Below are 24533 nucleotides of genomic sequence, written 5' to 3' on the forward strand. Positions count from 1 at the left end.
GGGGCCCAAGGACTATAACTCTGTCTTGAAGTTGCCTTGCCCAGTGCTGTGAATTGCAGTAGGAGTTCAGTAATGCTGGGTGGATATGTGAATTAACTGTGATTAATTTGTCATTTTCACAGATTAGTTAAAATTGGAGATGAGATTCGTTTTATAGAAGAGGGCACTAAAGCCCAAAGTGGTTGATTTGCCCACAATAGCACTGTTCTGTCAGAACTGGAGCCTGAACATAGGTCTGGTGTGTCTTCCCAAGGCTACTGTGACCCCCTCTGCAGGTTGTCCCCTGATGAGGAGACCTGAATTGGGGCTGAAATTCAGTTTATTCTCCACATGCCAGACTTGGTGGTCTCACCTCCTTCTGTCTATTTGAGGTAAAGCCTTTTTCTGATTTGTTCACCCAAAGGGGTTGCCCTTTTCTGGGTTCTTTTGCCCTGAAGGGTTTTTACAGTTCACACAAAGGCAGATTTAAAACCCTCTTCTTTTGGCCCAAATCTGGTTTCATGATTAGGCAAACCAGATAACCATCACTCTGCTTCCAAGTAGTGTTATCCTGGGATTATTGCCTTCTCCTGGATCTTGAAGGCATTTCGCTTTGCTTTATAGTCTCCTGTTCCGTGTACCTACCCTTCACTCAACCATGTCAAGACACTAGGTGCTATTTTTATGTGTGACAGCATGTATATACATGGCATGTATAACATACTGGGTTTTCCCCCCTACTGCCTTGTTTATAGTTTAAGTACCAGTCCACATGGATTTAAAATTGTTTCTTTCATTTAGCCCATGCTTTTAGTTTAACCAGTTCTTGATCCTAGTTTTTGTGCTTTGATTAGTCTCCTTTTTCATCTTAACTCCTGGGTAACCTCTTATCAGAATTTGTGCATTTTTCTTTGGGGAGGCAATTTGGCCTAGTGAAATGAGCATAATACTGCAAATTAGAGGACCCTAGTTTTACCCATTTAGCTCAACTATGTACGTTTACTTATTTCCTGTTAACTGTTTGTGTTTCTAAAATAGACATTGTAAGACTAGTATGACTTTCCTTAGTTTTCTCTGCATAACTGCAGTAATAATTTGTAAAACCCTCTACGTAACTGGATTAATGATTTGTAAAACTCACAGTTAATAGCATATCATTGAAACACTGTTCTTTTGCAGTATGTGAGAATATCAGAATTGTTGTTGTTCTGGCTAAATTGTGTCTGACTCTGTGACTCAGTGGACTGCAGCATGCCAGGGTTCTCTGTCCTTCACTGTCTTCTGGAGCCTGCTCAGACTCATGTTCATTGAGTCAGTGATGTTATCTAACCATCTCATCCTCTGCCACCCGCTTCTCTTGCCTTCAATCTTGCCTAGCATCAGAGTCTTTTCCAATGAGTCGGCTGTTCGCATCAGGTGGCCAAGTATAGGAGCTTCATCTTCAGCAGCAGTCCTTCCAGTGAATATTCAGAGTTGATTTCCTTTAGGATTGACTGGTCTGATCTCCTTGCAGTCCAAGGGATTCTCAAGAGTTCCTCCAGCACCATAATTTGAAAGCATCAGTTCTTCGGCGCTCAACCTTCTTGATGGTCCAACTCTCAAAAGCATACATGACTACTAGAAAAACCATAGCTTCGACTGTATGAACCTTTGTCAGCAAAGTGATATCTCTGCTTTTTAGTACATTGTCTAGGTTTGTCACGTCCAATATGGTACTGGGGAAGAGCAGAGAAATAGAAAGAATGAAGAGGCTGGGCCAAAGCAGAAATGATGTTCAGTTGTGAGTGTGACTGGTGGTGAAAGTAATGTCCAGTGCTGTAAAGAACAATATTGCATAGGAACCTGGAACGTTGGGTCCATGAATCAAGGTATATTGGACGTGGTCAAGCAGGAGATGGCAAGAGTGAACATCGACATTTTAGGAATCAGTGAAATAAAATGGACAGGAATGGGCAAATTTAATTCTGATGACCATTATATCTACTACTGTTTGCAAGAACCCCTTAGAAGAAATGGAGTAGCCCTCACAATCAACAAAAGAGCATCAGAATACCACCAGTTAAAAATTATTTTTCTTTGCTTTTTATTTTAATTAATTTACTTATTTAGTATAATTTTAATTGTTGTAAATGCATATAACATAAAATTTACCATCTTAATCAAGTTTAAGGGTAAATTTCAGTAGTATTTGCAATCATCAGGATCATCAATCCGCAGAATTCTTTTCATCTTGCAAGACTGAAGCTCCACACCCATTAAACAGCAACTGCCTATTTCCCTCTTCCCTCAGAAGCCTGTCTCCTTTCTGTCAGTGTGAATTTGACTGCTCTGGGTACCTCATACAGCATTTGTGTTTTGGGGACTGGCTTATTTCACTTAGTGCAATGACCTAAACTTTCATTCATGTTGTAGCATGTGTTAGAATTTCTTTCCTTTTTTAAGCTGAACCATACTCCATTGCATCTCTGCACCGATTCCTATTTCCACCAACAGTGTTCAGGGGTTCTAATTTCTCACATTCTGACCATTGCTTGTTATAGTTCTGTTTTGTCTTAGAGTAGCCATCCAACTGGATGTGAGATTTTCTTTGGTATTCTTACAGAATAAATTCTTGATTCAAATACACTGAGCTAGACCTGGGACTGACAAGTTGACTTCGTACTCGGCATCCTGAACAAAATAAAGTGGCTGGCTGTGAGTGTCGTCAGGAGGTAGTTTGTATTAAGGGGTGAGGAGGGAGAAGGCTGTCATCTATGATAGGATGATGTATATGGCTTATTCTTTACTTTCAGGAAAAAAAAAAAAAGAGGTAGGGCAAGAAGCATTCCTTCCTGCCATGTTTCATTCTCATGAAACCAGGCGAGTTCTCATACCACTTAAATGGTCAACATTCACTAGTTGCCTTGACGACATATTTGGTCTCACAGTATTCAGTAAAAGTTTTCTTCTGCAGGTTTTAGTACTTGACCACAAATATAATAATTTTTATTACTTCCTATAGTATTGTTTTTCTACTCAATAAGGAAATAGTAAATGGTATCTAAACCCTGTGTAAACAGCAGTATGTTCTTGATCATCACGCAGATACGATAATTACCCTTTCTTACTATGATGCTGTGCAACATCGAAATGGTGGCAGAAGGGTACTGAAAAGCCAAAGGGCTGGAAAGCATGATAGAGTGGACTGAGACTGGCCTACACTCGGAAGCGCCACCTCTTCAACTGTGCCTGCCCCCCAGTTCCAGAGGCCAGGGTCTCAAGGAATTCCCAGTGGGTCCTGGAGACTGTAATTCCCAGTTAGCTGAGGGTAACTTATTAGCAGGGCTTTCTCTTGATCTTTAGTTTCTATCCTGAGTTGGCTCTGATTTGCTGCCATGTTATCACCTGGCCGTTAGCTTTTTCCTCCTTATTCTCTACTCTTCCCTTCTCTGTCATTCAGCACTTCTTTTACCTTTCCCCAAAGTTAAAACAGAACTCAGGTCAGTTCTCTATAAAATAGAAGGTGGGTGAACATGCTTGTGTTGCTTCTCAAGCAAATTGGAGGAGAAGGGAACCTCAGAGGTTTGTGAAATACAGCAGTGAATGGGTTACTCAGAATTTGGCTTGTTAGCCTTGCTATACTTTGTGATTGTTAATGCTGAATACAAGGAATGTGTAGAAAAGGTATAGGGAAGAATCTGACTCCTATCACAGAAAACTCTTGCAAATTATGCTACTTCTAAAGAAAGCAAAACAGAAGGACAAAGGCTGCAAGCTGTTTAATACAAGATTTTTTATTTGGCTTTTAAAAGTGATTTTTTTTTTAAGCTGAAAGACACGTTATCTGCAAGATGGAGTTTTGAAAATCACAATCTCTGAAGACATCATTAACTTTCTCCTTGGGCTCTCCTTGGGCTACAGATATGTAGCTTTTAGGAGCCTAGAGTTTCATAGTAAATCTAACATTATGCACCATCTTGATCTGGGGTGAATGTCAGAGAATTGGTTTTTAAAGTGATTTTCAAAATAAAAGCAAACCATTTCATTCTCTGATTTACCCCCACCCTATAAAATCCCCACTCTGTGTGATGGCTTCTGTACTGCATTGGTCCTGAGACCAGCCCGGCTCCATGCGGGACGTTCTGTTGCTCTTTCAGCATAAGCAGGTCTATTGTGATATTTATCTGAATTCAAACAAGGCTAATTAAAAGAGCTGCTGACAGTTGTTGTGATCTGACTTTGACTGCAGCTTGATGGTCATTATGGGTAAATAATGAACCAGGTCTGCAAATGTAGCAGCTGCCAACTTGGGATAGAAGAACGGCTATTGCTTCCAATTTAAGGATCTATCGACCGCTTCCCTTCTCCCTGCAGATCTTCTGCAGAAAACTAATGTTTTCTGCTACTGTGTATTGTGGTTTCAGCTGTTTCAGATAGAGCCTATAATTTCCTTCTTTAATATTTAACTTAGGACATTATTAGCTTTCAGAGTTAACAACTTTTCTGTTTTGAAGAAGTTCAGCTTTGTCCTTGTGTGTCTATATCTAGCTAACCAGCTGTAGTTTATTTGTATGTGTTTAATTTGTATTATATAGGAAGGAGTCTGAAAGAGCAAGGTGTAGCTTTATGAAGATGTTTCAGAATCCTACATAAGTAGTTTTTACTTGTTCTTTTAAGAGAAACATGTCCCTTGCTTTTGTTTTCTTATTGATGGACACCTCCTGCCAAACCTGTTTCAGGTTTTGTTCACTGATTCAGTGACTTATGAAATATTTGATACAAAGCTCCATTTATCAGTTCAGAGGAACTGCAGTGACTTACATTAAAATATGATACTGAATATATTGTCACTGTATCATGAACTTTCCTTGTACTATTAGCATGTCAGAACAGGTGCATTAAAGGTAAGAGAGAAACACATTGTGTTCATGGATTGATATAGTCCCTTGAAGATTTCCCACAAATAAAACAGGGCATCTGGATTTGAAAGTCACAGTCTAGAATTTAACACCAGCTAGTACTTAACAACACACCCTAGCATTTGTTCACCTGCTGTGGAGAAGGCTGTCTGCATTATGTAAAGGCTGAGGAGACACTGGTGCTTTGTGCATAATGCAGCAGAGCTTCAAGATCTTGCTGGGAGGAAATGATCCCAAACATGCCCCTGAAAGACAAGTCTTATTTTGAAAAATAATGATGAAAAATTGCTTATTTCTCCATGTATTTGTGTCTGTGTTTATTGCGGGAAGAACTAAACTGCATTTGTCCAACTCCAGAACAGCGCAGTGACTGTTTCTGCTTTTCTGTTTCCAGCTTGGATAATGCCAGCAATAGTGTTAACAAGGGGTTATGTTATGCTGGCTTATGTTAAACCAGATCACCCCCTAACATGTGCAGAGCCATTCATCTGTGTCACCAAAACCCAAGAGGACATCTGACATGGGCTCTGAAACAGAAACAGTGATCACTTACAAATCAAACATGGCACGCTCTAAACTGATTGTGCACGGCAATCTTTTCTAGAAAGGACAACTAATTGAACATGATAAAGTGTAAAGTTAATTAACACCCTTAAATTTGTTGATTACTTTCACGGGATTATATTGTTCGTTGAGTAGCAGCTTTCTGTCCCAGCTGTCGCCTTTTTCAGCGAATGTCGCTGGTAAACAATAGAGACACCATAACAAGTCGTAAATGGTCCCTGTGACAGCAGCCCCTTGTGAGGCTGCATCTGTAGAAAATGATTAGAACAATTGCATTTTAAAGACGGCTCACATTGCAGCCCGAGTCCCATTGGCCCTCTTCTTGATCTCTTCTGATGGCAGACTGGTTAAAACATTTAAGTTCTTTTGAGTAAATTAAGTGATTTACTACATTTTGCTATATATCAATGAGAATGCTTTGGTGGCAGGATTTTTACAGTATTGAAGACAAATCTAACTCGATTGTACTCTTCAGATTGCCATCTCTCCTTTCTCTGGTTTTTGAAGATTTCTTCTAATAGCCATTGGATTGAAAATGACCTCCTTATTTGTGACTTATAAATGGTTATTCTAAGTTGTCTATGCTTGCATAATAGTTTTTTTATTATGAGCTGAACTCTTGGTTCAGCTTCTCATTAAGGCTAAATTCCATATTTTAGTTCTTTGCTGCTGTTAGGCCAAAGACTTTAACATGTTCAAATTGAGTAGATTTACTTTTTGTTATATTTGAATTTTCTGTAACACCAGGGTAGAAACTGTGTTCAGTATCTTTCCAATGTACTCTTTCATTTGAGTTTCAAATTTAAGTATAGCAAGTGTTTTTATATCACCATTTTCAGATGGAGCAACCAAGATCGAAAGATGTTGTAAGTGGTCCAAGTGGTGTGACCCTCACTCCAGGTCACTTAACGCAGATCACATGTTCATTTTTCAAGTCTTCATGATAGGGTCTCCATACATGTGTACTTATGTGCATGCATATTTATTCAGCAATAAGTGAGAATGCCATTATCACATGTGGAGAATCATGCTATTCCAAAGTAAAACCATTGTGTTATTTAATGTTAGAAAACACTGTCTTAGTATTCTTGGTCATTTTATTAATCGTTGATTTCTTCTCTGCTTACCTCCTAAAAAGCCAGGGATCATTTATCAGACACATGCTGGATGCTAAGATTCAAACAGCTCCATAATAATCTTATCAAGACCCCAGAAAAATCATTGATTAGTATCAGTGCTTTATCAGAGATATCACTAGGAATGTCACAATAATAGAAAAAGGGGGTCATGGTCATTCACTGCTTCTCAGAGTTAACTGAAGATGAATCTTTGTTTAAATCTTTATTTCATTTATTATTTATTTATTTGGCTGCACCAGATCTTAGTTACAGCACGAGTTCCCTGACAAGGGATTGAACCCAGGTCCCCTGCATTGGGAGTGCAGAGTCTTCGCCAGTGGACCATCAAAGAAGTCCGCTGAGTCTAGAAAGATAAGCAGGAGTTAGTCAGGCAAAGAAGAAGGAGAAGGACATTTCTTAAGAAGGAACGCCCAGGAGAGGCATGGATGCCTGAAAGGCCATTGCACTGACAGCCGCTGGAAAGGGTTTCCAGCATGCACTGCATAGTGCAGTTTGTTGCAGGGACAGGTGAGGAAACCAGAGAAGTGGATAGAGTTCATTAAAAAGAAAAAAAATTCAGAAACCAGTTACAGAGAAAGAAGAGAAACAGAAAGTTACTGCTTCCTGTAACTAAAGAAAAGGGGGAAGATACAGTGAATTATGAAGTTTTCTTTTTTGCAGAAACATAAACATTTAAGTACTTCAGAAAAAAGTAGCTTTTCCTTAATGGAAAAGAAACTGTGAGACTATATAGAAATAGTAAGGAATAGTTATTAATGTCTCTGCTGCTAAGTCGCCTCAGTCGTGTCCGACTCTGTGCGACCCCATAGACAGCAGCCCACCAGGCTCCCCTGTCCCTGGGATTCTCCAGGCAAGAACACTGGAGTGGGTTGCCATTTCCGTCTCCAATGTATGAAAGTGAAAAGTGAAAGTGAAGTCACTCAGTCATGTCCGACTCTTCGCGACCCCATGGACTGCAGCCCACCAGGCTCCTCCGTCCATGGGACTTTCCAGGCAGAAGTACTGGAGTGGGGTGCCATTGCCTTCTCTGGTTAATGTCTCTAGCTACTGGTTATATTCATATTGATGCATGACTTGAGACTTAAGCCCATTTTGGTTCTTCTGTCAAAAAAAAAGTGCCAAAGATTAGGATAAACAGAAATATTAGAATGAGGTTATTAATGTTGACTTATATTACAGGTACAAGACTAAGGTTAGCCAGAAAAGGATATAAAGAAGGAACTGAATTTTAGCTCAGTTTACCTTGAAAAAAATTATCACTACTATTTTGTAAAAATATGAAGAACACTGTCCATTACTTTATTTACTGTCTCCTGCATAAAGTTCCAAATGATAATATTTTAAGCATGTAACTTCGTTCAAGGAAAAGTTATATTTTCCTTGAGACTGCTTTATTCCCCTCCCAAATAGGGTTTGCCCAAAAACAAAACCAAACCTGATATCTGTATTTGAAATTCATTGTGAAATCTTATGGTTTCATTTTGGTATTTGTTCTTAATTCTCATTTTCAGTTTTCTGATTGTTTCATTCTACTAAGCAAGCTCAGATCTGTTGTGAAGAGAGGTAGGGTATTATGTACATTTAGATAACAGGCAGAACTCACTGTCTGTATATAAAACAAAGAAAATTACATGCTCAAGTTACTTGAAACTGCTCTGAACACAATTTACAAATGGGTTCAAAATACTTGTATTCTTATCAAAGTTTTCATAAGCCTACCCACAGTTGCAGCAAGACCATTACTCTCTGAGATCAATTTCTTATTTGATTTTCACTCTTTCTCTCTCTGAGAATTAGTATTCTTTTGATGATGGAGGTTGAAAAATAGAAGGAAAGGGGGAGTTGGTATTTGGTGGTGATTGTCTTCATCCATCTGACACATGGTATGTGATGCTACCTTTTGGCATTTACTTCTGAGTATGTGTCTCTTTTTCCTAATTATTTGTTAAACTTTTTAAGAGCAAAGACTATGTTTTATACCTATCATGACCTTACATTTTGGACTTTCTGGAACAGTTGTATTTCAGATATTCTCCTGATACCAAAAAAGAGGTCCCAATTTTTCATTTAGAAAATACGCTTACTCCTTGAATCTTTGTACCTAGCACCAAGATCTATCAAGCTGTTAGAAGGACTGATAGATACTTCCTGCTGATATTTTTTTCTTTGAACTTCTTGCAGTTGTGTGTACACCTCTCCCGTAGCTTGCATCTAACAGTCTTTTATTATTTATATTTGCATTTGTCTTACCTCTTTTCCTGTCTCCATCCACATGCATCCACACAGTGCCACAGACACTAGCTGTCAAACTCCTTGGGTGCAAGGACTGTTTCTTTGCCATTCTTGGTTGAGAACTACTGAGGAATGGATTTCAGATGGTCACTTTTTTTATGTCAACTATAAGTAGGAGTAGAAGGAAGGTAAGAAGGAAGGTAGTTTAGATAATGGAGGCTCCCTGTGATACCTTTTTTATAAAGGGGAGGGGTGATTTAGGGTCTTGGATTAAAGAGCTTCTCCACTGTAAGGTTGATTGAAATCAAACTGCTACCAAGAGAAGTGATAGATACCTATCACTTTAAAGGAAGGGTAGTCAGCCACCCATTTTGAATGGTTTGGGCGTTTGCCTTTTCATTTGTCTGTACGAATGCATTCAGTTTTTCTGATCCTAGGGTCGTAGGAGAGAAACGCAGACGACATCATCACAGGAAAGCGTTAGATAAACCATCAAAGGCAACTACAAGTCTTTAGGCTTGTCTGATTTAATTACTGTCGTTACATGAAAAAATTCATTTTTTAACTCTTTTCTCTAATCTGAAACTTTTTATATATTATTTCCATAAAATGAAACCTGCTTCAGTTTTGTGTGTTAATATGATGGATGTTGGGAAAGTGTATGTGTATGAACTTGAGAATCCAAAATTACAGAATTTCAAAAGCTTAAAAGTAACTCAGTGATAATCTTGTCTAATCATCTCACTTTACATGTGAAAAAACTTTCTAGAAGGACAAATGTTTTGTGTGTCTATGGGAACAGCTCTTGCATGTACTGTAGTCACTCATTTCCTGGCTCTCTCTTTGGCCCTCTCTCTTTCTGGAACACATACTGTATTTACTAAGCATCTCTTATGGACTGGACACTGGGTATACAGGGTGAATAAGCCAGAGTTGCTACTCTCCTGGAGCTAATTTTAATGTGGGGAATTCAGATCAGAAACAAATAAATAGAGGTGTTAACATAAACAGATGGTAATCAATGCTGTGAATAAAATTAAATCTGGAAAAGGGGATAGAGAGTGGCTGGGTGCCGTTTTAGATGGTTATGTTAGGGAGATAGGGAAGGCCTCTCTCAAGAGGTGAATTTTGAGAAAAAACCTGAATGAAATAAAGAAAACAAGTATTAAATACCTAGGGAAAGAACATTCCAGGAAGAAGGACTAGCAAGTGCAAGGCTTTGAGAAGGGAACTTACTTGACCTGGTTCAGGAGCAGAAGGGAGGCCAGGTGGCTGGAAAGCAGTGAGTGCTGAAGAGAATGGTATGAAATGAGCTAGGAGAGGTAGCCAGGGACCACACCATGTACAGCTTTGTAGGACTTTGGATTTTATATTGAGAATGATGGGCCACTTTGGAGGTTGGAGAGGAGGGAGGAACCATGAACTAGATTTATACAGTTGACACCAGGGGATCTACTTATGTGCAGATTTTTTTCAGTATAAGTATTTCTGTACTATACGACCCATAATTGGTTGACTCTTTGGATGCAGAGGGCTGGCCATAAATTAGACTCAGATTTTCAACTGCATTGGGGTGGGGGTCAGTGCTCCCCATCTCTGTATTATTCAAGGGTCAGCTATATTTTAAAAAGGATCCCTCTGACTGTTGTATGGAGAATAGGCTTTAGAGGCAAGAGCTGAAGACAGATCAGGTAGGACCTGGCTGTCTCAGTAATTCAGGTGAGAGATGGTGATGACTCAACCCAGGTTTAGTGATGGTTAAGGAGAGAGGAGGCTGGTTCACAAGTGTATAACAACTTCTTAGGATCGGGAACACATGTTATTCATCTGTCACCCTAGGGCTTAGCACAGGGCTTGCTTTTTAGTAGGTTAATTTTGTTGAATGAATAAGACCAAACGAATGCAGCTTTCTTGTCACTTTCCCACATTGTGTTGCTTTTGAAAGATTTTACAAGAGGTCTTCACTGTAACCTTAATGTCACTGGCTATGGACTACTTTAGTAGTTCTTAACACTAACCAGCCTGCTTCCATTATTTATAGAATTGGCTCAAGCCAGCCACTATTTAGCCATAGAGGCTAAAATTATACTAGAGCAGACAGCTTAGATAACCAAATAGGAAAGGACTCAAGATATTATATAGATGAAGAAAAAAACTACTCTGAAAAAGCTATTAATGTTTTCCTCTTTCATACACAGAACCTCAGAGAAGTGAAGTAATTTGTTTATAATTTGTTTATAATAACAACATAACCAGCACACTCCCAAAGCAGGTATTTCACCTCTGGATCCTTTACTGTTTGTACCACGCTCATAGATTAATTTATGGAACAACTGTCTGTTGAATGTGATAATGGAGTGCTGACATAAGCATGACCCAAGTGCTCCCCTTGTAAGTGATTTATGGTGTCATGGAGGAATCAGGTCAGAAAGTCAAAGGTTTTAATAAGGTGTGTAAATGCTGTAATAAAATTAAGCATAGGGCATATTTCGGTTTTATATATATAATACAATTACTGAAATGTAAGGTAAAATACGGAGAAGGCAATGGCACCCTACTCCAGTACTTTTGCCTGGAAAACCCCATGGATGGAGGAGCCTGGTGGGCTGCAGTCCATGGGGTCGCTAGAGTCGGGCACGACTGAGCGACTTCACTTTGACTTTTCACTTTCATGCATTGGAGAAGGAAATGGCAACCCACTCCAGTGTTCTTGCCTGGAGAATCCCAGGGACAGGGGAGCCTGGTGGGCTGCCGTCTATGGGGTCGCACAGAGTCGGACACAACTGAAGCGACTTAGCAGCAGCAGCAGCAGCAAGGTAAAATAAATACTCCTGATAGTCTAGCAGCTGCCTAGTTATATATCCCATATTTTCCTATTTTGGGGAGTGGCTCTGATTTAAAATGCATGCCAGAGTAATAAAGTTATTGTTTATTATTCATAAGACATAAAAATATATACAATGTCTTCTGAAATCCAGGAGATTGTCTTATACAGCTTTAGAGTTCCAGCTGTCTCTACGTTATTTCAAAACTTGAAATGGTTGCATTTATTTTGGGATAACTTCAGTTCAGTCACTCAGTCATATCTGACTCTTTGTGACCCCATGGACTGCAACACGCCAGGCTTCCCTGTCCATCACCAACTCCCAGAGCTTGCTCAAACTCATGCCCATTGAGTTGGTGATGCCATCCAACCATCTCATCCTTTGTCGTTCCCTTCTCCTACCTTCAATCTTTCCCAGCATCACCGTCTTTTCCAGTGAATCAGTTCTTCACATCAGGTGGCTAAAGTATTGGAGTTTCAGCTTCAGCATCAGTCCTCCCAACGAATATTTAGGATTGATTTCCTTTAGGATTCACTGGTTTGATCTCCTTGCAGTCCAAGGGACTCTCAAGAGTCTTCTCCAACATCACACTTCAAAAGCATCAATTCTTTGGTGCTCAGCTTTCTTTATAGTCCAGCTCTCACATCCATACATGACTACTGGAAAAACCATAACTGACTAGATGGACCAGGTCTTAATTTTGTCATTGCAATGGGACTATGCTTGATAGTGACATATAGTTAAAGGAATACATGTGGAAAGTCAGAATGTGGTCCCAGGAAATGCCAAAACTTTAGAATTACCCAGTTTGGCCAGACCCTTACATTGGAATATAGATTATGATAAAATCAGAAATAATTACATCATATAATGAGAGAAGAAAAGAGTGGAAATACCACAGACTTACAAATTAAAAGATGAATTATTCTTTCTTTTGTGGTATTCTCTTAAATAACTTATTTCTTCTTTTTGAAATATGTGTTTGAACAAGTGAGAAAGTATACCTGTCAAAAGATTAACCAGCTGAGAACCATTGTCAGCATTAATTTTCCTTTAATAAATGACTCTCTGAAGCTATTTAGCAGCCTGTAATCTAGACACAAAGCTGTTGACCTATGATGGATAGTGCTGGGTTTGTTTGTAAGCTTTGACTTAAATCGTCTGCTTAATTTCTCCTGGTCAGATCAACAGGATTTGGAGTAAGGGTGGTTATGTTGTTTGAATTAAAATAGCCATAGAAATTGAGCAAAATGATTGTAAAACATTAATGATCCACCATCTTGGTGAAGTAAATTAGAAACTAACAAAATGACAGTCACTTAAACTTCACCATTATCAGAATGTTCAAATGACACAGATAAGCTAATTAAAAGCATTTGTTCTAATTGGGTTTTTGTACATAATCAGTTCCATAGTGTGTCTGAAAATATTGTGAAATAATGTAATTTAACCATATGTAAGCATCTCAGACTTTCATAGCATGTGGGCACTTCCTCTTCCAAGATTGTTTGGCTAACATAATGCTGACTTCTCTTCCTTTTAATAATTAGTTAAAAACAGCATAAACTGTAAAACAGAAAGGCTATCAGTTTGTGAAATGTTCACAATTAGAATGAAATAAAGATCTCCTCATTTGGCTTTTTATGTATAAAACCTGTATTTCATTGAATAAATTAAATTTAAAAGTAGGCCATTACTTGCAGCTGTCTAGTCTAATAGCCAGGTTTGATACATAGCACAAATAGTTACAGTTTCTTTATTCCTAGCTATACTATAAATAAGTTGTAAAGGCAGAAATTATACTAATATAGTTCTTTCACATACTTCCCTGGTTGTGAACAACAAAACCTAACCTGAAAATTATGAATTAAGATTTTTTTCTAATGCTAAAAGCAATAAATAATACTCTTGGTTTTATTTTATAGTTAATATTAGTATAGATGAGTGAAGCTCCCCCTACTTCCTTTTTAAGACAAGTCTAGGCCATATTTTTTGTGCTGAAGTAGAATTTGCTTCTCCAGTCATTTCCATTAGTGAACATACTTCAGACATTTGAGAGGCTGAGGAGTGGCCAAACCATGGATAAAAGTTTATTTCTTCTTCCCGTCATATCACTGGGAATGAACTGCCCAAAAGGTGTATAGGTATACCTTGTTACATTTCTGTTTTCAAATATTGGGTTTTTCCATTAAACACAGAATGGGTACACAACAATCCTACTGTATACCACAGGGAACTATATTCAATATCCTGTGATAAGCCATAATGAGAGAGAATATATATATGTATAACTGAGTCACTTTACAGCAGAAATTAACAAGACATTGTGAATCAACTGTACTTCAACAATAAGTAAATTAAATATTTAACAGAAAGAACCAACATTGTGGTAACCTTGACGTGTCAGGTGATACTTAGCATTTTTAACAATAAAGAATTTTTAGATTGTGTATGCATTGTTTTTATAGACATAATGCTATTGCCCATGTAGTAGAGTACAGAATAGTGTAAATATAAATTTTATATGCACTGAAAAACCTAAATATTCATGTGACTCTCACCTGATTACAATATTCACACTACGGGGGTGACCTGGAACTGAACCCACAGAATCTTCAAGGTATGCATGCTTGTATAGCAGGAGGAAAAAGAAAAATCAAGTAATAGCTGGAAAGTGCACATCAGAATAATCAGTCTAACTAAGCAATTGTTTTCTTTACCTTAAAAAAGAATCTTTCCATCTGAAATGCCTGCTTGTTTATGGGAGAAAAAGACAAGTCCCTCTCTTTGTCGGTCTCATATGTCGACAGTGTGCAGAGAGGGAGTGAGTGAGCCAGAGACCCCAGATCCAAACAGCTGACCCCCTGACTGTTCCCATGGCACAGGTACTGGTCAGGGTACAGGTCATCTATTTCACACACTATTACTGAATAGGTTGTTCAGGAGAATAAGAGATGCATGGAAATAATAAAATTCACATTTCAAATTCCCATGGTACTCCATGATCCTGCAAAAAACTTGAGATGAATTGAGTTCGACTGAATCTGTGTGTTGCCTTTGGCTTATGAGTAACCTTCTTAATACTTGACAATTAAAATATTCCAGGAGAGATTTATGCCTGATACAAATACAACTTGGAGGCAAGGTTTTTGATTTGGTTTGGAATTTTCTCTGATTTTATAATCTACTTAAACACGTGAAGAAATGTATCCCTCTGCTTCTATCCCTTTTACCCCCAAACCATTCAGGTGTGGGAGCCGCTCGGTCGGGGAACCTCACGTTTATGGTAGGAGGAGTCGAAGAAGAATTTGCTGCTGCCCAAGAGTTGCTGGGGTGCATGGGCTCCAATGTGGTGTATTGTGGAGCTGTTGGGACAGGGCAGGTAACGTTTTCACATCACTGACACTGATTTGATGATGTAAAATCAGCTAATGTTCCTTCTTTCTTTCCTGACGACAATCTGATTCTGCCTTACTCTGTTCAATCTATGGATTTTTTGTTTGCTCAGGTTTTCTTAAATTAGAAAAAATTAGTTTTCCATCATTCCTACTGGAAGTAAGCAGAGATCAGCCAATTAATTTAAAAAGATGTCAAAAGTTCCTTCATTTCAGACTTTGACATATTTGCCCCAGCGACCACTGAAATTATCCTTAAAATGGCTTCTGTGTGAAGTGCTCATGTTGTCTGATTTGCTGTTACCCTCCCTCTAACTTTGTAATTGCTGCCACATCTCTGTTCGTAGTACTGTTGGGTAGAAGTGATGTATGCACTTTAACTTAAAAAAAAACCCCACAATTTTCTTTAAGAAATGTGATATGTTATTTTTCTGGTCAGATAGAGGTGAATGATCACATTGAATCTTGAAATCAAACAGGTTGTCCCCTTCCCACCCAATACTCACACTCCTCTTCATGCTTTGTCCTGGTCACTGGTCCTTTTTTTTTTTTTATCATCATATTCAGGACTATACTGTGATCTTTGATACGTCTATTGTCTCCATTCCCTTATCCAGTCTGTCTCCAGTTTCTGATTCTAGCTTCAGTGGCTCTCATTGTTCTGTCTCCATTCAGTCCACACATTACCTGGTCTAGTCTTTCATTGTGTCATGCCTTGTTGACTGCTCCCAGGGCCTAGTGGATCTCTGGACACTGGGTTTACCCCTCTGCCAACACTATAGCCAGAACTAATCAAGATGTTTGTGTCCTTGTAGAGTTCCCAGTTCTGACACTTTGTGTCGATCTCTGTTTGCTACCATGTCAAACTCGGACACTCCATTCCAACTCCCGGACACTCTATTCCAGCGTCCGGACACTCTATTCCAGCTTCCGTAGTTCTTGACCCAGTCTTAAACTGTCAAACCTCTTCCCATTCCTTAAAACCACTGCCCAGGAATCCATTTCCTTACTGTTCTCAAGAATATCTCATACTATACTCTTAGGTATGAGATATTTACTTTTTCTCCTGGTCTCCTCCTTTCGCTCTCTTACCTATTTAAATCCTGCCTGACCTTCTGAGAGATGGTTTCAGGTTTCACTTCCTTTCTGCTCCTGCCCTCAGTGATCTGGGGTCTCTGAACTCCTCCTGTCTCTGCCTACAGCTTCTCCCATACAATTTGCCACTTAGTTGTGTTTGCTTGTTCACTGCCTTTTCATTCAGTGTGTTACTACTGCTTCCCCGGTTAGGTTGTCAGCCCCATTCCTGAAGGAACAGTCGTGCCACATCAGTCAGTATTCCCTGTCGTGCCTGCACCCATGGGAGTAACTTGGTCACCTACACTTCACGTTTCTTCCCTGGTGCAAGAGACACCCCCACCCCCGTCAGCTCTGGGAGCTTGTGTTAGGCTTGGAGGGAGGTTTGCAGCACCAAATGCCTTTTCCTGCTTGAGAGAATCAACAGTTGAATGCTCTTACTTTTAGAAATATGTAGAATTGGGTGAAGAAATCTTCCTGTGAGTTACGGCTTGAAAATAAATATATTTAATATGTACTCAATTTGTTTTCAGGCTGCGAAGATCTGCAACAACTTGCTGTTAGCTATTAGTATGATTGGAACTGCTGAAGCTATGAATCTGGGAATCAGGTTTGTTGAATAGTACATTTTCATATACTAACAATTTTTACGAGCTTTCCAATTTGATTTTCTGATGTTGAAAACAAATGTTCATGAGAGATAAATGAGTTGATCCAGAAACATTTTGAAAGTATTTCATTATTGAACTTTAATAGACTTTGCTTATTGGACAACCAATAGGACCCTGGAGAGCATGAATACTCTACCCTAAACCATAAAATGTATTGTGCTGTATATTTGAAGTTACATTATCCTTTTTATATTGGGAGCTCCATTTCTTCTATTATGTCACAATGCAAGAAACACTTTTACTATAAAATTTAAACACTTTTTGGCAGTGTAGGACAAATTTGTATAAAATCCAGTTTTAAAGTATAGTGAATTAGGCTACCATGTGACTGGTTTTATGTATTTATTTAAAATATAGTGCCCAGTATCTACACTAAAAGGACTCTTGGTTATTTATTCTCAGGATAAACTGGATGGCATTCATAAGACTGCATAGCATAACTCTTCATTTTAACTTGCCTAGGGTTTTACATTAAGATTTTATATTATCCTTACTTTACATTAACAATATATCTTTTCATTGAAATAAAATGGCATTCATACTTTGCTGAAATTGATTTAGGAATTAAGTTTTTCCTACGATGGGGATCATCCTTTAGAATGCTTAAGGTTAATGCCTTAATTTTAGTCTTTAATCTTTTGGGTTAGGAATTCTAAATATGATTAATCACCTAATTAATTTTTTGAATGTTTTGTATTTCATGAATATAATATATATTTCTTATTTTAGAAAATGCTTGATGAGAAAGATGCTTTTATTCAAGTGTTTTCTTCACACTTCCCAGAACTGCTTGCCAAATATATTACAAATCAGAGTAGTGTTTCATATCATAGCTTTTGATAAAAGTAATAAAAGAGCCAAAGTACTTGAGATATTTTTTAAAACACAGTAATGGATTCACATTTCCTCTTAATTACCATATCAAGATGCTGTTGTTTTATTGAATTGCCCTTGTCTCAGATGTTAAACTATCTTGACCTATTAAGTTGTCATGTTGTAATTGAGATAAAAGAGGAATTTGCTTTGCATCAGTGCTAATTGGTTTATCAATATCCTGTACCATTTACATTTTAAAATTGAATGTCTGTAAGATGGTAAGGCATATCTGTACAAAGTCTTCTGGTAGTATATAGGAAGCTTTTCAGAGTGTTGTGTCTGTAATGTAGCTAGTTTAGGCTATGGGTCACTTATCATAATTGGAAAAACTAGTTATTAGTAACTTGTTTTTGTGTCCATTCTTTAGACTAATTTTATGGAGGGAGACGATGTAAATTTCTGGAACCAAATTGCATACAAAATTAATTGGTATTGACAACAGGATTAGAGTATTAATATGCATTTTTAGCTTTAGAATTTTATCTTCATTTTTCTGGATATAAATGAGTATATAAAAGCCTAGGTTACACTATACCAAAATTTCCCTTTATTTTTGCCAGTTTATTTTATATTCTGCCTCTTACTTTAAGCATCACTGGATCAGAATGTTCATTAGGCATCTTATAGCATTCCTCAAATGTTTTTCCTAGCAAAACTCTTACTAGGTGATCGTTTTAAAATGAAATGTTTGTACAGTAAGTGCTTATGGAAGTCTAACTCCAAAGGCCAACTAATAAAGAACAGTATGAAAATCAGTTGAATCAAATGAATAAAATGTATACATTGGCTACTAGAGTAAGTTTATTATCAAAGAGAAAAAAAAAGTGACAAAATTTCAAACAAGTTTTAAGAGCAAAAGCAGTAACTCTTTTATCGTTGGCCTTGATTCACTATGATAAAAACAATATTTGGAAAATATTAAGCTTTCAATGTTTAATTTTTTCAAAACTGTATATTACTGTTATTGATCTATATATGTATAAATAAAATATTTACAAATGTATATATACACACACATATATGTCTGAATTCAAAGCAGGAATTCATTATTTTTACTTATGTGCTATAATATTAATAATCTGTAAGTTTGTGGGACTCTACATTGTACTAATGAATTATTTTCATAACATTAGGATTTTATCAGTTTATCTTACAGAGATTCTCAGTGGTTTGAAAGTCCTAAAAATGATTGCTTCGGCTATTGTCTTTTCTCCATGGTTTACAGACATGGTTTAAAATGACAGGATTGTTCTCTAACAGAGTATAGAGAGCGACCACGATTTATTGAGCTTTGCAAGGTGAAAGAGAAAATTGGCATCAGCAAGCATAAATTCCCAAGTAGTAAATTCCCACAAAGTACTATAGCATCAAAGTGGTTCAGCCACATTTATATTCTGTTCACTCTGAAGTGAAAATTTTCTAGAGCATTAATGTCAACATTTACAAATTGAGTCACTTGTTCCTATGAAGTGATCATTTCTGATTAATTTCATTCTCATAAGGCAGTGTTTTTTTCTGGAACACTGACGTTTCCCTTTTTTAAATAGAATAAAACTGTATAGTTTTAAACTCTTATTGACCCTATATGATCTTTTACAGTGAATGTTTATGGATGTCAGTGAAAGTTTAAATGCTGTAAAAAAAAGTAAAGCATGAAAAGCATTGGTGTACAACGTATTTTGAGATTCTTTTTTACTGGACCTTTCTGCCTTCTAATTGGGTTCTATTTAGGACTCAGAGCATAGTTTTATGGTACTAAAAATGCCTTATGTGCCTTAGAGAGATTTTGTTCCCATGCACCACATAGGAATAAGGTTGGTAATGTGTTTTGTTGTTTTGTTTTCATTTTCCTTCTACCAGAAATTGTGTTTTTGTTTGGTCTTCTTTTTCCCCCCAATATAGGTGATGTAACAAGCTATTTGCATTACCACCAGGGCCCAGGGCCCTATGGCAACAGCCATATTGTCTCCTTCCACCAGAAGAAGCTTAAAACAGGTCAACTTCTGGAAGGCTGCTCAAGATGAAGACTTTCCCGCTAGCATAACTTTAGCTTCTTGGCTACTGCCCTGAGGTGGTGTTGCCTTTTCATTTAAGTGATGACTGAGACCTCTCAGTTGTATACCCTAATAGATAAAACATATGGCCAAAGGTTTATAATAAAGGTTTGACCAAATTTGATGGCTGATTAAGTGACTACCCATATGACCTAGTGAGACTCAGGGTGGTGAGTCTGGGTGCCTGTTGATGACCACATCCCAGCTCTGCCACCAACTTAAACTTTTCTCATCTATAAAATGACAAAAATAATAGTATCTATCCACAGTAATAATAGGATCTATTGTGAAAAGTGAAAGTGTTAGTCACTGAGTCATGTCCAACTCTATGTAACCCATGGGCTGTAGCCCTCCAGGCTCCTCTGTCCATGGGGTTTTCCAGGCAAGAATACTGGAGGTAGCCATTCCCTTCCCCAGGAGAACTTCCCAACCTAGGGATTGAACCCAGGTCTCCCACATTGCAGGCAGGTCCTTTACCATCTGAGCTACCAGGGAAGCCACGTAATCTGTTGTGAGGAGTAAATAAATTCACCCATGTCAATCTTTTAAAACAGTTCCTGACACAGAGTAGGTGCTTAATACATGGCAGTTATTGATGTGATGGTGGTGATTAGTATTTAAATTGTACGTTAACGTTTTTTTCTTCATAATGCTTCTCACTGGCTAGCATTATGTATTTATTTGTTTGTTTGTTTATTGCCTGTCTTCCCAACTAGAATGCAGGCTCTGTGAGCTTTGTCTGCTCATTCATGGCACATAGTAGGCACTCAGTGAAGGTTTGTCAGGTGAATGAAGAGGAAAGAGGGAGGGAGGTGGGCAAGGCTCTTCCCTCTGCCTTAGGTAAATGTTACTATGTGGATGTCCTAACTGGCCCACTCTTGGAGGGCAGGCACAGCCTCTTGTAGGCTGGCAAGTCTGCGTAAACTTTGGTGAATAAGGGAATGATTGATTTAAGTTGACCTCGTCTTGGATGTTTCATTTCCAGATTGATTCCTGTGATACACACATCTCAGTTTAGGGACATCATTTGCTGTGTTCTTATATAAACCAGACAGTATAGATACTTACAGAGAGTACAAAGTGAGCAAACTTTTTTGGCCTTTAAAGCCTTGGTTACAGTGAAGACAAACACTTGGCTTCCCTTGAATTTTTCTTACAGTTTATGCATCATTTTTACTTCTCTCAAAAGTTCATTTAAAATTCTTGTGTTTTAAAGGTGAGTAGATTTGACACAGTGACGTTTATTTGAGTTGCATTATATATGCGGTCAGAGCAATGAATTCATTCTCTGTTTATATCAGAGAACATTCCAGCAATTGTAAAGCCACATGCATGCACGCGCGTACTCTCGAACCACATCCAGTGGCAAGTTATTATGGGGACTGACAGACTGTCATCCTTTTGATGGCTTGAGCTGTATATCTCCTGAACAGCAATGGGGCTCTTATGCAGAAAGTATCATATGTTCCCAGCCAATTTACAGGGAAACAGCAATAACATTTTATCATGGTTGAGAGCCCAGTAGCTGCTTCCTATTAAACTTGCCCTTTCAGATACCTGTCTTGGATTAATTTGTTGATTTCAAATGGAAACTCAGTCTTCTCCAGTGAAGCATGACGTTCTAGGATAGACTCCCTGAATGACAATTACTGTGTATTCTAGCTGGTTGCAGACCATTACAAGCCTTGGGCACAGTGGAAGACAGAGGACTTCAGTAACTGATTTTAATATCATGTCTAATTTTAGCTGTCAGTTATATATATGCCAGTGAAAGAATCCTCAGAAAGATGAAATGCAAAACACTTCTAGCTTGCTCTTTTTAATGATACACTTTGCTGTTGGGGGTGTGGGGGATGCCTTGGGGAGGAGCGGAGAGGGAGCAGCCATCTCCTAAAGGGTATCAGCATGGTGGGGAAGCATCAGATTTGAGAAGTGAATAACAACTGTCACCTTGTTTTTTGGTGTGCCCCTCAGGGTTCTTCTAAATAGTAACATGTTCACCAAAGAGAGTTCCATAAATCAGTGCCAGTATTTTTCCTTGAACATTCAAGCAAAATGAAATGTAGGGTTTTACAACAGATAATAAGCTGTGCTCCCATTTGGTGAGTATTATAGACAGAGTATGAATTTCTTTAGCAATAAAGAGCATTGTGAGGCACTGTTGAGTCCAGGCCGGTAAGCAGGGGAGTATCTCTGCTGCTCAGAATGTGATGAGCCATTTTAAAAGAAAATTTAAATTAGGAAGCCTGAATTACATTTCAAATGGAAGGAAAAAGCAGTGTTTTGGGGAGGGGGTCTTTAAAAATATCCCCTGTTCATAGAACAGAATATTTGTGCTTAGAATATATATTTGCAGTTACAGCAAATTAACGAATTGTTCATTTGTGACTTTACTTTTCACAATTGTTCCATAAGTGCATTGTCTTTGGGTCATCTGCTACCATAGAACCCTGATAGCCTGATTATATTTAAAAGAGAAAGCATCAGTAGCAAATTAGACATGTAACAAACCTGGATCTTTATAAAAGAATGAATGAAACTGTTCAGGTTACTTTCCAGCAGAGTACAGTTGAACAGCTGACTTCAGTGGAATCTTTATCTGTTACGATCTTTTAGTAAAAACTGCTCATTATAACATGGCCCACTATGTGAATTCATGTAGATGGCATGCCATATTGTATTCCTTGAATCACAATTGCTCCTTGAAAGTCTGATTACATAGCATTTGTATTATGTGTTAAGTCCTTACCCATCCTGGGTATTAGCCCTCGACCCCACTTGAGCATTTGGAAAAAGGTTTTCCTGGTTGTTATATTCCGCCCTGGAAATAAACAGATATATTTCAACACACAGGTAATAAACAGCATGCTAAAATACACAATTTAACATTTATATGTCTCTTTTTAATCTTTTTTTTTTTTTTCGTTCTGGAACAGATTAGTTTAAGGAAAAGCAGAAAGTTTTATTTGAAACTTGATTAAAAGACACTTAGCAAAACAGTGCTTCCCAGACTGCACTAAGATACTTGAAATCAAAGTAGTACAGCATTTTAATTCTTTTTTTTTTTCCCTGGGTCCACATTTGAACAGCCGTTTATGCCATCAGCTCAGTGATAGAACAAATGATGTTTCCGCTTGGGCAGGCTTTGTTTTATCAGGATCAGTAACCTTATCAGCAGTTGACCCAGAACTATAATGCATGCCTCTGAATAGATAGCATATGTCACAGCTCTATGCAGACTTGCTTCATAAGCAAGATGGTCTAATGAAGATTTAATAAATAAGGAAAAGTTTACAGCAAGAAATGTCCTCTTTTATAATAATAATTTCTCATAAGCTCATTTTACTGCTCATGACTCATCTCTTGCATTTATTCTCATAAAAGCTAAAAGAATAAACATACACATAAATGATACATAGACTCCCATGATATGTAGCTTATCTGTCAGTATTTCTTTCTGAAATATATCATTTGCAAGTAAAGACTTTAGATGATCATCTTGGCTTAAGGTTCTTAGGCGACGCATAAATGCGATAATGTCCAAAAGACTAGAAAACTTATGTGTATGATAAGCCAGCAACACTTTTTATGCAGTTATATATTGTTTCTTAAAAGCAGGGTAGCACAGGTTTTCTCTCAGTGTAGAGTGTCCTGGCTCAGAAGTGTTTCTTCACTAGCTTTTAATACCCTATAATTTAAGATTGGATTCTTCACTCATCCGTCTGCTTTGATTTTTCAAGACATCATAAATGGAGAGAGAAGATGGAGCACCCTCAGACGTAAATAAGTCACACGTGACTTGTGCACTTTGACATTTAACACTTCTTTCCTTTGACCTTTGACAGGTTAGGGCTTGACCCAAAACTCTTGGCTAAAATCCTAAATATGAGCTCAGGACGATGTTGGTCAAGTGACACTTATAATCCTGTGCCTGGGGTGATGGATGGCGTTCCCTCGGCTAATAACTATCAGGGCGGATTTGGAACAACACTCATGGCGAAGGTATGGGAAATGCAGTGACTACCCAAGAGAGTGGGGAAATGTTTCATGGTCTGTTCTCCTTCCATCTTTCCCTCCATCATTCTCTACCCACCCACCTTGCCACTACCTCCCTCCCTCCCCAGGGCTCACCACCCCACCCCACCCCCACTCCTCCCTGCTTGTAACAAAGCACACCTCTATCCTGGAAGGCAAGATGACTAAAATAGTGACTCACTCACAGGAAATTAGTTCAAACTTGGCTTGGATAAAAACCCTTATCTTGTTCATTTTTAATCCTAATTTTTAATTCTCATCCTTTTGGATGAGAATAGATTAGGATGTTTCTCCTGTGCTTGGCTTTGTTTGTAATGTGAGTCGGTAAAATTTTGTTCTTCCTGTAGTTTATAATCTTCTTGTTTAGTCATTTACCAAGTCCTTAGAAATTGGAGCAGTAAGCATTTTCTGATGACTAATAATATAATGTCATTAGATGTACATATCACAGAAGAGAGGATCTCTCTCATGATACTAGATTTCTAAACACATCTTCCTGCTTTAAGAATATGTGTTTATGTGTAAAGTCATTTGAAGAGCAAATTATCGGCCTTCTCTCATTTGTGATTTCAACGTTAGAAAATACTTTTTAGACAGACTTTCAGATTTTTGCGTAGTGTGTTACCTCATTCTCAGTCCCCACAACCCTGCCCTTTACTTTTCAACCAAAGTAATAGTACGAACACTTGGATATGGTGCGCAGGTCACCCTCGCCCATTCCCCATGATGTCCGTGCATTCTGCTTTTCGACTGTGCCTTGACTTTGTCCACTTGCCCTCTCCACCACCTCC

At 38.1% G+C, this 24533-nt stretch overlaps 1 protein-coding gene across 1 annotated transcript in view; it reads left to right on the forward strand.

Moving 5' to 3' along the window:
- HIBADH (3-hydroxyisobutyrate dehydrogenase) overlaps positions 1-24533 on the forward strand; it is a 111740-nt gene that overhangs the window by 78382 nt on the left and 8825 nt on the right. Inside the window, exons 5-7 of the mRNA XM_052638641.1 lie at positions 14886-15019; positions 16640-16716; positions 23553-23709. Coding sequence (XP_052494601.1) covers positions 14886-15019; positions 16640-16716; positions 23553-23709 — 368 coding nt within the window. The remainder of the gene's footprint in view (positions 1-14885; positions 15020-16639; positions 16717-23552; positions 23710-24533) is intronic.

This window comes from Budorcas taxicolor, chromosome 4 (genome assembly GCF_023091745.1).
Source record: "Budorcas taxicolor isolate Tak-1 chromosome 4, Takin1.1, whole genome shotgun sequence".
Classification (NCBI taxonomy): domain Eukaryota; kingdom Metazoa; phylum Chordata; class Mammalia; order Artiodactyla; family Bovidae; genus Budorcas; species Budorcas taxicolor.